The sequence below is a fragment of the Giraffa tippelskirchi genome, chromosome 4 (assembly GCF_054371585.1).
Source record: "Giraffa tippelskirchi isolate mGirTip1 chromosome 4, T2T-mGirTip1v1.2.pri, whole genome shotgun sequence".
In the NCBI taxonomy this organism is placed as follows: Eukaryota; Metazoa; Chordata; class Mammalia; order Artiodactyla; family Giraffidae; genus Giraffa; species Giraffa tippelskirchi.
The window spans coordinates 91,911,984-91,925,297 of record NC_137278.1 but is presented as its reverse complement, the minus strand read 5'-3'; the positions used below and the strand labels follow the sequence as shown (position 1 = coordinate 91,925,297).

Genomic DNA, 13,314 nt, shown 5'->3' with positions numbered 1-13,314 from the left:
CATTTCTGTCCTTTATCGAGCCTATCTTTGCATGAAATGTTCCTTTGGTATCTCTGATTTTCTTGAAGAGATCTCTAGTCTTTCCCAATCTGTTGTTTTCCTCTATTTCTTTGCATTGATTGCTGAGGAAGGCTTTCTTATCTCTCCTTGCTATTCTTTGGAACTCTGCATTCAGTTGGGAATATCTTTCCTTTTCTCCTTTGCTTTTTGCTTCTCTTCTTTTCCCAGGTATTTTAAGGCCTCCTCAGACAACCATTTTGATTTTTTGCATTTCTTTTCCATGGGGATTGTCTTGATCCTTGTCTCCTATACAATGTCACTAACCTTTGTCCATAGTTCATCAGGCACTCTGTCTATCAGATCTAGTCCCTTAAATCTATTTAGTTATGGGAAATCCTGCCATTATCACAGACAAATAGTTCTAATTTTTGTGTGCCCATGGGAGGAGTTGAGCTCAGGGTCTTCCTACTCTGTCATCTTAGCTGCTCCTCAAAACACTCAAGATAGTATATTTGGTTTAGACATTTACTGAATTTTACCCATAGTTCATTTCAGGCCTTAGTCATGTGTACTTTTATGCTAGCCCTGGTTGAAAACTTTATATCTGAATCATCTTTGAACTACATTAGTCCTTCTTTGATCACACTTGAACAGGAGAGCTTGGACAAAATCAGCCACATCCCCTCCTTCAGTTCACTCTAAATTGTCACAGGCTCTTGACTCCATCTTGTCTTTGAAATCTTCCCAGGCTTCCCAGGTAGCTCAGTGGTAAAGAATCCACCTGCCAATGCAAGGAGTGCCAGGGACTTGGGTTCGATTCATGAGTTGGGAAGATTCCCTGGAGAAGGAAATGGCAACCCACCCCAGTATTCTTGCCTGGAAAATCCCATGGACTGAGGAGCCTGACGGGCTACAGTCCGTGGGGTCTCAGGAGCTGGACATGGTTAAGCATGCACGCTGCACACCTCTTGAAATTTTATGGTCTTTTTCACTGCGATCTTGTCATTTGCTACTTTTTGAAATGAGTTCACTAACAGTGTTACAAATCTACTTGGGCTTGGAGGCAAAAAACTCAGGCTATTTGGAGTTATGCATAGCAGAGCAGTGAGAATGTGAGGGGCTCTGCCATTACCACAATGCTTTAGTAGGTGTGTAAACTCTGGTCATCTCGATTGGCTGCTCAAAGACCTCTTCATTTATAGGTTGTGAGCTTTGTCTTAGTTAAACAGACAAAGTTTCTCATCAAGTGATCTGGCTAAATGAGGTCCCTGAATTTTGTAATTAAAGAAATGTCCTGGAAAAAACCCAAACTGACAAAGTGTTAGTGGCCTTGCGTAGAAAACTGTGTGCTCCTTTAAGGGAATGGTGTTCCTTATAATGAAATGGAGGGGAGTAGGAGAAAGGATGAAGTGACCTCTTGTTCAGAGGAAGAGCCAAAGGGAGATACCATGTAGAAAGACTGAGTTTTGTACAGTTTCCAATAAACTGGTCAATGCAAAAGTTATTTGACAAATACTTACTGAGAATTTAAGAGTTAAATGTTAAGAGCTAGGAGATTCTGAAGACCTGGATCCAGTGGTGTCACTCCTGCAAGGATGATCTCAAATGTCTGTATGGCAGAAACACATTATTCTCACATATGTTCACACTGTGAGAAACAAAGGTATAATATGCATGTGCTTTTCCTGCTGCATGTATTATTATTCAACAACCTTTATGGAGTCCCTCCTATGTGTCAAGAAATTTACACATTCATTTATTCAGTTAAGTGTTCATTGAGTGTTTACCATATTCTAGGCACTGAGAAAGCCAAAGATATTAACATGCAACTACCATTCTCAGAAAATCTGTGGAGGACAAAGAGAGACGAGGTAGCCATGCTCTCAGCTGTCACTCCTCCTGGTCATTTGAACCCAGGCAGATGCAATCCCTAAAAAAAAAAACCAAAACTTGTACCATTACAGGAAGAAGTGAGCGGGAATCAGGAGGGCAAGGACCAGAATTGGAGGGGATAGTGTAGAAGAAAGACCTGGTAAGACAGATCTCCTAGCAAAGGAAAAACATTCTCTTTGCCAAATGACTAAGGGCTAGCATAGGAGACAGTTATGATGATACTGCAGCTTGTCAGAAGAATCCTTTCTCATAATAAGGTTGTTTCACTCTGTGATTTTTAAGATATGCAAACTTATATTTTGCCAAATTTAAGGGGCTAGATGGAGAGTTCTTTTTATATGCAAAATCATGCAAAAGGAAGATAGAACCTCAAGTTTTCATCTGAGAGGCCACATACAATTCAAATCAGAGCCGATGGCCCTCATGGGACTGAAACAACCTGAAGTGGAGAACATAACCCACCTCCCACACAGCCTCTGGACAGTCTCTGACAGCCTGCTGATTAATGTATATACTGGAAAGACATTTCATTGACTGCCTTGTAGTCTTATGAGCACAATGCAGTCAATAAATATTTATTGAACATAATTTCCCGGGGCTTGCAGCACTTACTCTGTGATAACTTACAAGTGAATAAGCAAGAATTATTCGGGATGGTTACAAATAAATATATAAGTATAGTTAATGGAATATAAACTACAAATGGACTGCTAGAAAGAAAATATGCACCCATCTGCAGACAAGTCATCTAAGTGGTACTATACTTGAGGTAATTAAGAAAGAAGTGTGTCACATAAGCCCCAGAAGTGAGAACTGAAAGAGAAAGAAGAGAGGAAAAAAGAAAGGAGAGGAGAGAGATTTATAAATAGCTCTATTTCATACAAATGAAAATATATATGTTTGACTTTAAAAGTTAATCTTTTTTTCCCTCTGGCTTTCTATGTACAATACTTTCATCCATCACTGAAATATCTCCTACACTCAAGAAGTGGCAGAGTTAACTGAAATGGGCTTCCAAATTGCAGTTTTTGCAATAAAAATAAAATATAGCTTTCTGCCACCTATTTGGAGCTACAGCACCAATATGCTGATGCAATCCCCATTAAGCCCCAGTCACATTACATTCTGAGTGGTACATCACCAGTTTGGGCATGAGGATGAGTATTAGATTACATTTACTTATGTTTTAACATTTGTTCTGAGTTAAAAGTAAATTAAAACTTTGTATTTGAGATGACATCCAAGAGGGACAGTGTAATTACTACATTCTCCTTTATGCATTCTCCCTAAGCTCCTGTGAAGTCTGAGAATGCACAGTCACAGTGAAAGCAGGAGCCTGAGAGATGCTGCAGCTGAGACAGGCATCTTCATGGCTGCAGGTCCAGCTTTGGAGAGGAAAGATCTTTCCTCTGGGAAATGCTTCGGTAAACAATTCTACAACAGTAATGCAAATACTCAAAAAGACACTAGTCATGACCATCCAGGTTCAGCCACTGGCCAAATTCGAAAGAAGACAACAATAATTGCATAAATCCACCTCTGTTGGCTCTGATTCCAGGGTTTCCACAACCATTCCGTGACCTAAGAGGAAACAGGAAAGACTTCATTGCTGTCAGGCAGGAAAAAAGATGCAGAACCAGGACAGAATTCAAGACTTCTCAAGATTCTTTTTAGAATACCACTGCAAGTATGGAAGTTCATCAGGTCTGCAGTACACTGAACCTCCCTTGGAAGTAGCCAGACAATGTTTGATTCACTGCATGTTGAGAGTTGTTTTTGCCCTATTGATGCTCTGTAGTAGGCAGCTGAGTGACAGACTTTATAGCCACCAACTCAACCAAGGAAACATCCCCAGAGATTTATAGATTATTACTCACCTCCACCACAATATCTTTTGCAAGTCTCTTTCTGATTCAACCCTCTCCTGACTTCACGACTACCTCCCCTTAGTGTCTGTCTTTTAAGGCATAATTTTATTTCCCAAATAGGTGATAAAGTTTTCAAGGTCATGCTGGCACTTTGTGTTTGGCAAAGGAGGGGCACAATGACTGTAATATTTAAACAAGAGTAGAGACATGGGTATGAAATATACGGTGTGGGGAGTCAATAATTATGTAATATATTTGTATATGTCACATTGTAACTAGATTTCTTAAGGTTATCATTTTAAACTGCACAGAAATATCCAATCACAGTGTTGTATACCAAGAACGAACATAGTGTTGTAGGTCAATTATACTTCAAAAACAAACAAAAGCAAACTCATAGAAAAAAATGATCAGATTTGTGGTTATCAGAGGTGGGGATTTGGGGGAAGGAGGAATTGGATCAGCCTAAAGATTCTAGATTCCAAACACTGTAAAAGAGAATTACATGGAGCCAGCTGGCAGCTATTCTATTTGTCTGCTCATTTCTGTCTCCATTGACTTTTCAGTCCCATGGAAGTCAGAAACACCTGCATGTCAGAGAATTAAGTGCATGATTCTGAGATTTTCTTGGATATTTAAATCCCAAAGGCAGTGTCAGACATAATTCAAAGGGATGGATCCAGGAACTTTTCAAGAAAGGAAATTGTTTTTCGGTGTAGACAGTAGTTATTGGCAGGTATTAAGACTGTAAAATAGTAACAAAGGGATGGGAAAGGATGTGAGGCATGGTTCTTCTTCCCCCTGTGAGGACTCTGTATCTAGGCCAGTGAGGTAGAAGTACTTGACAGTGGCCACTTTGAGTCCAGCACCCTCTCAAGAACAACCTTCCTGACTTCCAGGCAGAAGTCCTCACAATATGGGGGGAGGGAGCAGCACCCCAGAAGGGGCATGGGCTATGGTCCACCCCAAGCTGCTTGGTTCCTGCCCACCATACACCTCAATAGCTCAGGGTAGTAGTGTTAGGGGACTGGGCTAAACCTATTCCTTTAAAAGGTATTTGACTTTTTAAATGCAGTAGGCAGAATTGATATGATTATAACTGATATGAAATGCTGATTGGAATATTTGTTATTTCTAAAATCTCTGCTGAATTTGAAAAGCAACACACAAATTTGGACATGGGCGCTCATTCAGATGACACCATTCAGTGCTCAATCCCAAGCAAGAGATGGAGAAATGGCTCCAGGCCTGAAGTCATCCTTCATTTTGCTTCACTCTTCCTGCAAAATGTTTCATCCACCCTGGCCTTTAATATGCTAAAGTGTGTCTGTCTCAGAAGGTGGAGAGTCTCTTTCTTTTCATGAAGCATACTTTTTTTTAACCACACACTGAATTGGTGAAGTTTTCTTCAGAAACTATTGCTTCTCATTCACACACATTCACTTGCCTTCAAATTGTATGGACCTGTACAGGGTTGCTAGCCTTTTAAACTGTCATACCAGGACTTTAAAAACTACTATTTCTATCAAAATTATTCCTTAATCTAAAAAAGATAAAGGTAGACTTGATGTTGAATAAATTCACAAATTGTTCTTATTTTTCTGATTTTGCTGTAAGCCACCAACATATACTGGGGCATCATGTGCCTAGCATAAGAGTTACAAGGATGAAAATTTCTCTCCTTGGATATTGCCAGATGGGTTCAAAAATATTAAGATATTGGCTGATTTTTCTTACAGGTTTTTGCATTCATGTCATAAAAATCACAAAGCTTAAGGTTAGAATAGTTATAAAAATCACCAGGACTCAAAGGGTTTCTAAGGAATTTTTCACTGGGCAGGAAAAATGCATAATCACTAATGCAGATTTTGGTGACCAAATTGGAATTTGGTCCTTTCTTCTCCATTCCAGGTACATGGCCATCATCCACCCCCTCCAGCCCAGGTTGTCGGCCACAGCCACCAAGGTGGTCATCTGTGTCATCTGGATCCTGGCTCTCCTCCTGGCCTTCCCCCAGGGCTACTATTCAACCACGGAGACCATGCCCAACAGAGTGGTGTGCATGATCGAATGGCCAGAGCATCCCAACAAGATTTATGAGAAAGTGTGAGTAGAGATGACTCCCAGTGTCTTCTTTGCCTTCTCTTGTTCCTTCTTTCTTTCCATGTTCTTTTGTTGATTAGGATTTAATTTGTATCTGTAAGTATTTCTCACAACCACTCTGATTACAGGTTGGTATGTCCATAGTTATGAGGGAACTATTATGTCCCAAATACTATTCTGGACTTTGAATGAAAAGTTTTATAATATAAGGCCTGGGTCATTTGGGTGCACTTCCATATTCCTCCTGCCAGTGAACCAAATGAATGCTAAAACAAACAGTTACTTTGCCTTGCTGATGTCTGCATTTCTTTGCCTTGAAATCTCTTCTCCACCTAAAGAATGCCATTTTGCTCTCTTGCACAGCATGCCAGGGAGTGAGGGAATTAACACCAACCCTTACTCCCAGCAGTTCTCAAAAAATGACTGATGGGAGTTGGCATATGAACACTCCAGCTCCCTCACCCTTCAGGTGGGATGTCTCTGTGGGGTGTGTGTTTTCTATGTTCAGGGTTTCCTCTTACAATTAAGCTCCAGTCACCCTGGTGATAGCTGGCTCAGTGACATAGCCTTTGATATCCACTCCCTACTGTCGTTTCTCCTTCCAAATAAGTTATGTGCACTTGAATATTTATCTCAAGATCTGTCTCTGGGGAAAACTAAACCAAAACACCTACTTTACGGGATTTTTCAGCTGGAAAAATACCTATGCATGTGAAATGCATGGAAGGCAAGGCTAGAACATTGAAACCATATGAGTTACAGGTCCCCAACAGGCAGACCTACTTCTCTTCCAGGGACTTAACTGGTCATATTTAGAGTTTTCTGAAGCTATTCTGGCATATTTTTCCAAGAGTTCTTGTCTTAGAGGCAACATTAAAATGGCCTTTTCTTTGTTTTCTTCCAAGTGAGCAGCAATATGACATTTATATTGCACCAGTTTTCTGGACTCAAAGCACACTGATGATGTGATTCCTTTTGAAAGACCTCTATAATTTTCCAATCTTGGGTTTATTAAGGGAATTGTAAAAGACCATTGGTTAGGATACAGAAGATCTGGGTTTAATTACAAGATTGTCAGTTACTAGCTATGTGACCCTGGGCAAGATCACAGTCTCCCCTGGTTGTTAAATGGACCATAATAAGGCATTACTTCCAGTAAGCAATCGTTTTGAACAGCAAACAAGATAATATAGTCTCACTTTGTAAGCTATTCAGTGCCATATGAAAGACATTTTTATTGAAACAAATTCATTAGATAGTATAATCATTATAGACCTTTGAACTTCTTAAATGGTAAAATGAAACACTGTACCTGTTGGTCCCCTATATTGAGGGTCCAAAAGCCTGTTGCACACAGAGTTACACTGCTGCACCTGTTCCATGGAACACTGAAATGTGTCTTACCAGAAAGCAGTATGTAAAGCTCAGACTTTGCCTTCCAGACACAGACAGTGGGATTTAATTGATCAAGCAGTGGGAGGATTAACGCTCAGCCTAGGAGATAGTGAACATTTTTCTTTCAAATGAAACTACAAGCCTGAGCAGAGTCACAGCAGGGGAAAGAGCATAGCTTTACAAGCTGTTCAGGACCCGAGAACATGTTCAAGCCAGAAGGTTCCCTCAAAGGTGGGGTGGCCCTCTGAAATAAAGCTCTTTTTATAAACTGCTTCAGAAATTGCCATCAACTTCATGAACTGGAGCTCATTTCTTAGCTCTGGTGATCTTTTCAAAGTCTGATCACCTTTCTGCAACTTTTTGTTTCAAATAAGCACAGTTCTTCTGTCTTCTAACAAATTCAAATTTTAACTTGGAAATAAAGGTTTCTTTTCTCATAGATGTCTATGATCTCATCCAAGAAACAGTACTGTTTAGTGTTTCACCTTTAAACACTTTGCTGTTTTATGCTTACTAATGAATAGAAAGTTCTTCTGAGACTCAACGTTTTAGACCGTCCTTTTAAGTTACCTTTCAAGAATTTAGGGTAACTGCTATTGGACTCATGGTTAGGTTTGCTGCTATTGTTTGTTTTATAATTTTAACCTAAAATATGAGCCTAGATTAATAGAATCTGATTTTATCTATTCAAGATGTATAAAATGTTTACAGATGCAGTAACAAGTTGAAAGAGTTCATATTTGCCATGCACATATCGTCTTACAAACGTAAGTGTAAGCTTTATGCCAACTTATTTTGTTTTTGTCAGTGTCTGCCATAATGCATTATGATATATTTTTAGGCAACTTAAATTTTACCAATTCTAAACTAAGCATATAGTTATATCCTTTTCTCGTCTATTAAAACTAATGATTGCAATTTCCACAATACATGATAATTCCAAATTTGAAACCTGAAGGAAACTTTGCTTTGAGAAAAAGTAATAATTAGGGTAAGAGCATAGGCTCCAATTAAATGAGAGATCAACTCCCAGCTACATCATTCTCAAATTGAGTCGTAACAGTCAAGTTATTCAAGCTTCTAAGACTAATAGTATAGCCCATATAGAGGTGTTGAGAGAAGTAATTAAGATACGTGTTTAGCCAGTGCCATGCACCTTACAAAGAATCTAGTGAATGTTATCTACTGCATTTAGCATCACTCATTGATCTGAGTACATGGCATTGGCAGATGGTGGGCAGACTGGCAGCAGACAGTGTGGTAGGCAAATGTTTAGGCCCATCTTGTCTTATGAATAACTTGTGCCAGATAATTATACTAGAAGATTTTGTGAAAATCTTAGTTTGCTACATTTGCTTTCTGGCTGCATGGTTAACCTCTAACCCTGATCATTTATCATTTAGACTCTTATTAATACATGGATTAAATTAAGCACTTTTAAAGAAAGATAACCCAATAAAAGAACGGGCAAAAGTGCTGAACATGTGCCTCACAAAAAGAGATATCTAAACGACCAATTAATTTATAAGGAGGCACAAAACTTCAATTGTCACCAGTGAAATGCAAATTAAAACCTTCCTGCCTACTCATTAGACTCAAAAATGTTCAGAAGTCTGACTAAGCTAAGCATTTAGAACTTTTGGTGAAGAACCTATTGTAGACTGCTAGAAGCATATATTGATAAAGCCACATTGGAAAACATTTTGTGGTATTTAGAAAAGAAGAAACTATTAATTCCATAAATAGGTGGTAATACTACAACTTCAAGCAAAGAAGTAATCACCATGAAAGTGAAGAGTATGATTATCTCTCAAGGGAAGGAAAGGAATATGATCAAGAAGGGACACATGGAAGTGCTTCTGAGGAAATGGCATATTTCTTCAGTTCAGTGATAGGTAGTAGCATGAGTGTTTGCTTTAAAATTACTCATAAAACCAGGAATTTTGGTTTATGTACTTTTTCTGGAATGTATGTTTCACTTTTTTAAATATTTATTTATTTGGCAGCATAAATCTTTAGTTGCAGTATGCGGGATCTTTAGTTGCAGCATGCAAACTCTTAGTTGCAGCATGTGGGATCTAGCTCCCTGACCAGGGATTGAACCTGGGCCCCCTGCATTGGGATCATAGGAGTCTTAGCCATTGGAACACAAAGGAAGTCCTATGGAATGTTATGTTTCATTTTTATTTAACTTAAAATTGAATGCTATTAAAAGGCTGTTGCTTTTACAAACTCTCAAGAAACTGCTTCCATGGGGATAACCCCAAAATTTCCTCCATAAGAAATTCCTTCTAAGGTGTGAGGCTTTGCCTGGGAGTGACAATCATAGGTACTCATCTCTGAATAAGACAAAGTGTCAATGGGCCTACTTCAGTCTCATGTTTACTTGCATTTTGCCTTGCTGACTCCTATGTTGCAGCCATTTGGAATTTTTCCAATTGGTCTAAGAGTTTTAAGACAAATTATTGAGCCTGGAGGGATGTGACAATGTTAATAAGAGAACAAGCCCATAGTACTCATCCCCTGCTGCTATTATTCATAGGTACATACATCTGGATTACAAAATCTTACACATAAACTTGGTTAATCTTCCAATCTTACACATAAACTTGGTTAATCTTCCTTGCAAATCATTTAAAACTTTACAAGTAAATTACAGAGTATGGTGAAAATTCTAACAATTTCTTTAATCACCCGTATTCCCATCATTTATAAAGGCTCAAACATTTTGATGAATTTCCTTTCAGGGAATTATTGTTCTTAGTTTCTTTTGAAGTGTTTTCTGTACATACAGGTCAACACAAATATAGATTGTTGCCATTTTTGTAACACAAATTAAGCTTATTATGTATATTGTTCTGTACCCTGTTTTATATTTAACTTAATACATCTTAGAGATCTGTCCATAAGAGTTCATAAAGAGCTTCTAAATTGCCAATATCCGTTGGATCACAGGAAAAGCAAGAGAGTTCCAGAAAAACATCTACTTCTGCTTCATTGACTATGTTAAAGCCTTTGACTGTGTGGATCACAAAAAAACTGTGGAAAATTCTTTAAGAGATGGGAATATCAGACCACCTCACCTGCCTCCTGAGAAAACTGTATACAGGTCAAGAAGCAATAGTTAGAAAGGACATGAACTGGCTCCAAACTGGGAAAGGGATATGTCAAGGCTGTATATTGTCACCCTGCTTATTTACGTTCTATACAAAATACATCATGTGAAATGCTGGGCTGGATGAAGCACAAGCTGGAATCAAGATTGCTGGGAGAAATAGCAACAACCTCAGACATGCAGATGACACCTCTTTAATGGCAGAAAGAGAAAAGGAACTAAAAATCCTCTTGATGAAGGTAAAAGAGGAGAGTGAAAAAGCTGGCTTAAAACTCAACATTCACAAAACAAAGATCATGGCATCCAGTCCCGTCACTTCCTGGCAAATAGATGGGGAAACAATGGAAACAGTGTCAGACTTTATTTTCTTGGGCTCCAAAATCACTGCAGACAGTGCCTACAGCCATGAAATTAAAAGATGCTTGCTTCTTGGAAGAAAAGCTATGGCAAACCTAGACAGTGTATTAAAAACCAGAGACATTTTTTGGCTGACAAAGGTCCATATTGTCAAAGCTATGGTTTTTCCAGTAGTCATGTATCAATGTGAGAGTTGGACCATAAAGAAGGCTGAGCACCAAAGAATTGATGCTTTTGAACTGTGGTGTTGGAGAAGACTCTTGAGAGCCCCTTAGACAGCAGAGAGACCAAACCAGTCAATCCTAAAGGAAAACAATCCTGAATATTCATTGGAAGGGCTGATGCTGAAGCTGAAGCTCCAAAACTTTGGCCACCTGATGTGAAGAGCCAACTCACTGGAAAAGACTGTAATGCTGAGAAAGATAGAAGGCAGGAGGAGAAAGGAACAAAAGATAGAAGGCAGGAGGAGAAGAGGATGAGAGAGGACGAGATGGTTGGATGGCATCAATGATTCAATGGACATGAGTTTGAACAAGCTCCAGGAGATGGTGAAGGACAAGGAAGCCTGGTGTGCTGCAGTCCATGGGGTCACAAAGAGTCGGACATGACTGAGCAACTGAACAGCAACAACAAATTCTTTTTTCAGCTATACAGTATTCCATGTTATAAATGTACAATATTATGTAACCAATAACTTTTGGTGGACTTAGGATTGCCTCCAGCCTTTTGCTGTTGAAGTGCTGCCATGAATAATCACGTAAGGCTATGTGGATCATAAAAATCCCTAAAATGGAATTCCTGAGTCAAATTTTTATAGTTGTCCCCCATACTAATTTACATTCCAACCAGAAATATGTGAAAGTCCACAGCTTCAACAGACTATATTATCAAGATTTTAGATTTTTGCCCACTAAAGTTAAAAATTAACTTTGCTAGCATGTGAGATGAGCCCAGTTGTGTGGTAGCTTGAGCATTCTTTGGCATTGCCTTTCTTTGAGACTGGAATGAAAACTGACCTTTTCCAGTTTAGAAAAGACAGAGGAACCAGAGATCAAATTGCCAGCATCTGCTGGATCATCGAAAAAGCAAAAGAGTTCCAGAAAAACATCTACTTCCGCTTTATTGACTATACCAAAGCCTTTGACTGTGTGAATCACAACAAACTGTGGAAAATTCTTCAAGCGATGGGAACACCAGACCACCTGACCCACCTCCTGAGAAACCTGTATGCAGGTCAAGAAGCAGCAGTTAGAACTGGACATGGAACAACAGACTGGTTCCAAATTGGGAAAGGAGTATGTCAATGCTATACATTGTCACCCTGCTTATTTAACTTATATGCAGAGTACATCATGAGAAATGCTGGGCTAGATGAAGCACAAGCTGGAATTAAGTTTGCTGGGAGGAATATCAATAACCTCAGATGCAGATGAACCACCCTTATGGCGGAAAGCGAGGAAGAACTGAAAGCCTCTTGGTGAAAGTGAAAAAGGAGAGTGAAAAAGTCGGCTTAAAATCCAACTTTCAGAAAACTAAGATCATAGTATCTGGTCCCATCACTTCATGGCAAATAGATGGGGAAACAGTGGAAACAGTGACAGACTTTATATTTTTGGGATCCAAAATCACCACAGATGGTGACTGCAGCCATGAAATTAAAAGATGCTTGCTCCTTGGAAAAAAAGTTATGACCAACCTAGACAGCATATTAAAATCCAGAGACATTTCTTTGCCAACAAATGTCCATCTAGTCAAGGCTATGGTTTTTCCAGTAGTCATGTATGGATGTGAGAGTTGGACTATAAAGAAAGCTGAGAGCCAAAGAATTGATGCTTTGAACTGTGGTGTTGGAGAAGACTCTTGAGAGTCCCTTGGACTGCAAGGAGATCCAACCAGTCAATCCTAAAGGAAATCAGTCCTGAATATTCACTGGAAGGACTGATGCTGAAGCTGAAACTCCAATACTTTGGCCACCTGATGTGAAGAACTGACTCATTTGAAAAGACCCTGATGCTGGGAAAGATTGAAGGTGGGAGGAGAAGGGGACAACAGAGGATGAGACTGTTGGATGGAATCACTGACTTGATGGACATGAGTTTGAGCAAGCTCCAGGAGATGGTGAAGGACAGGAAGGCCTGGTGTACTGAAGCCCATGGGGTTGCAAAGAGTCGGACATGACTGAGTGACTGAACTGAACTAAACTGAAAGTTTCAAATGCATGTCTCTTATTAGGAGTGGGGTTGAATTTTTTCATAATTTGAGTCACTTGTATATTTATCTTGTAATCTGATTAATTCATTTACTATATCATAAAAAAATTCTTATTATTTTCATGTGTCATTAAACATGTTTCTACAATTTGATGTGAATATATGTGTGTGTGCATATGTAAATAATAGTTTTGTTAGCTAAACTGCTATGAAAATTGATTACTCCAGTGGCTTCTCATAGCTGACTAGTAAGATAAAACAGCCAACTTCATAAGTAGGCTGCTTCTAGCTATATCCCTAGATCCCTGCAGGGACAGGTTTAATGTCCTCTGCCATCACTGTTTATGTCTACAATCTGCAACTACAGAATGTT

The 13,314-nt window shown here is 39.1% G+C and overlaps 1 protein-coding gene across 1 annotated transcript in view; it reads left to right on the top strand.

Annotated features, from left to right (window-relative positions):
- The window catches only part of TACR1 (tachykinin receptor 1), a 147,120-nt gene that overhangs the window by 88,682 nt on the left and 45,124 nt on the right, over window positions 1-13,314 (top strand). Inside the window, exon 2 of the mRNA XM_081595867.1 lies at window positions 5,673-5,867. Coding sequence (XP_081451993.1) covers window positions 5,673-5,867 — 195 coding nt within the window. The remainder of the gene's footprint in view (window positions 1-5,672; window positions 5,868-13,314) is intronic.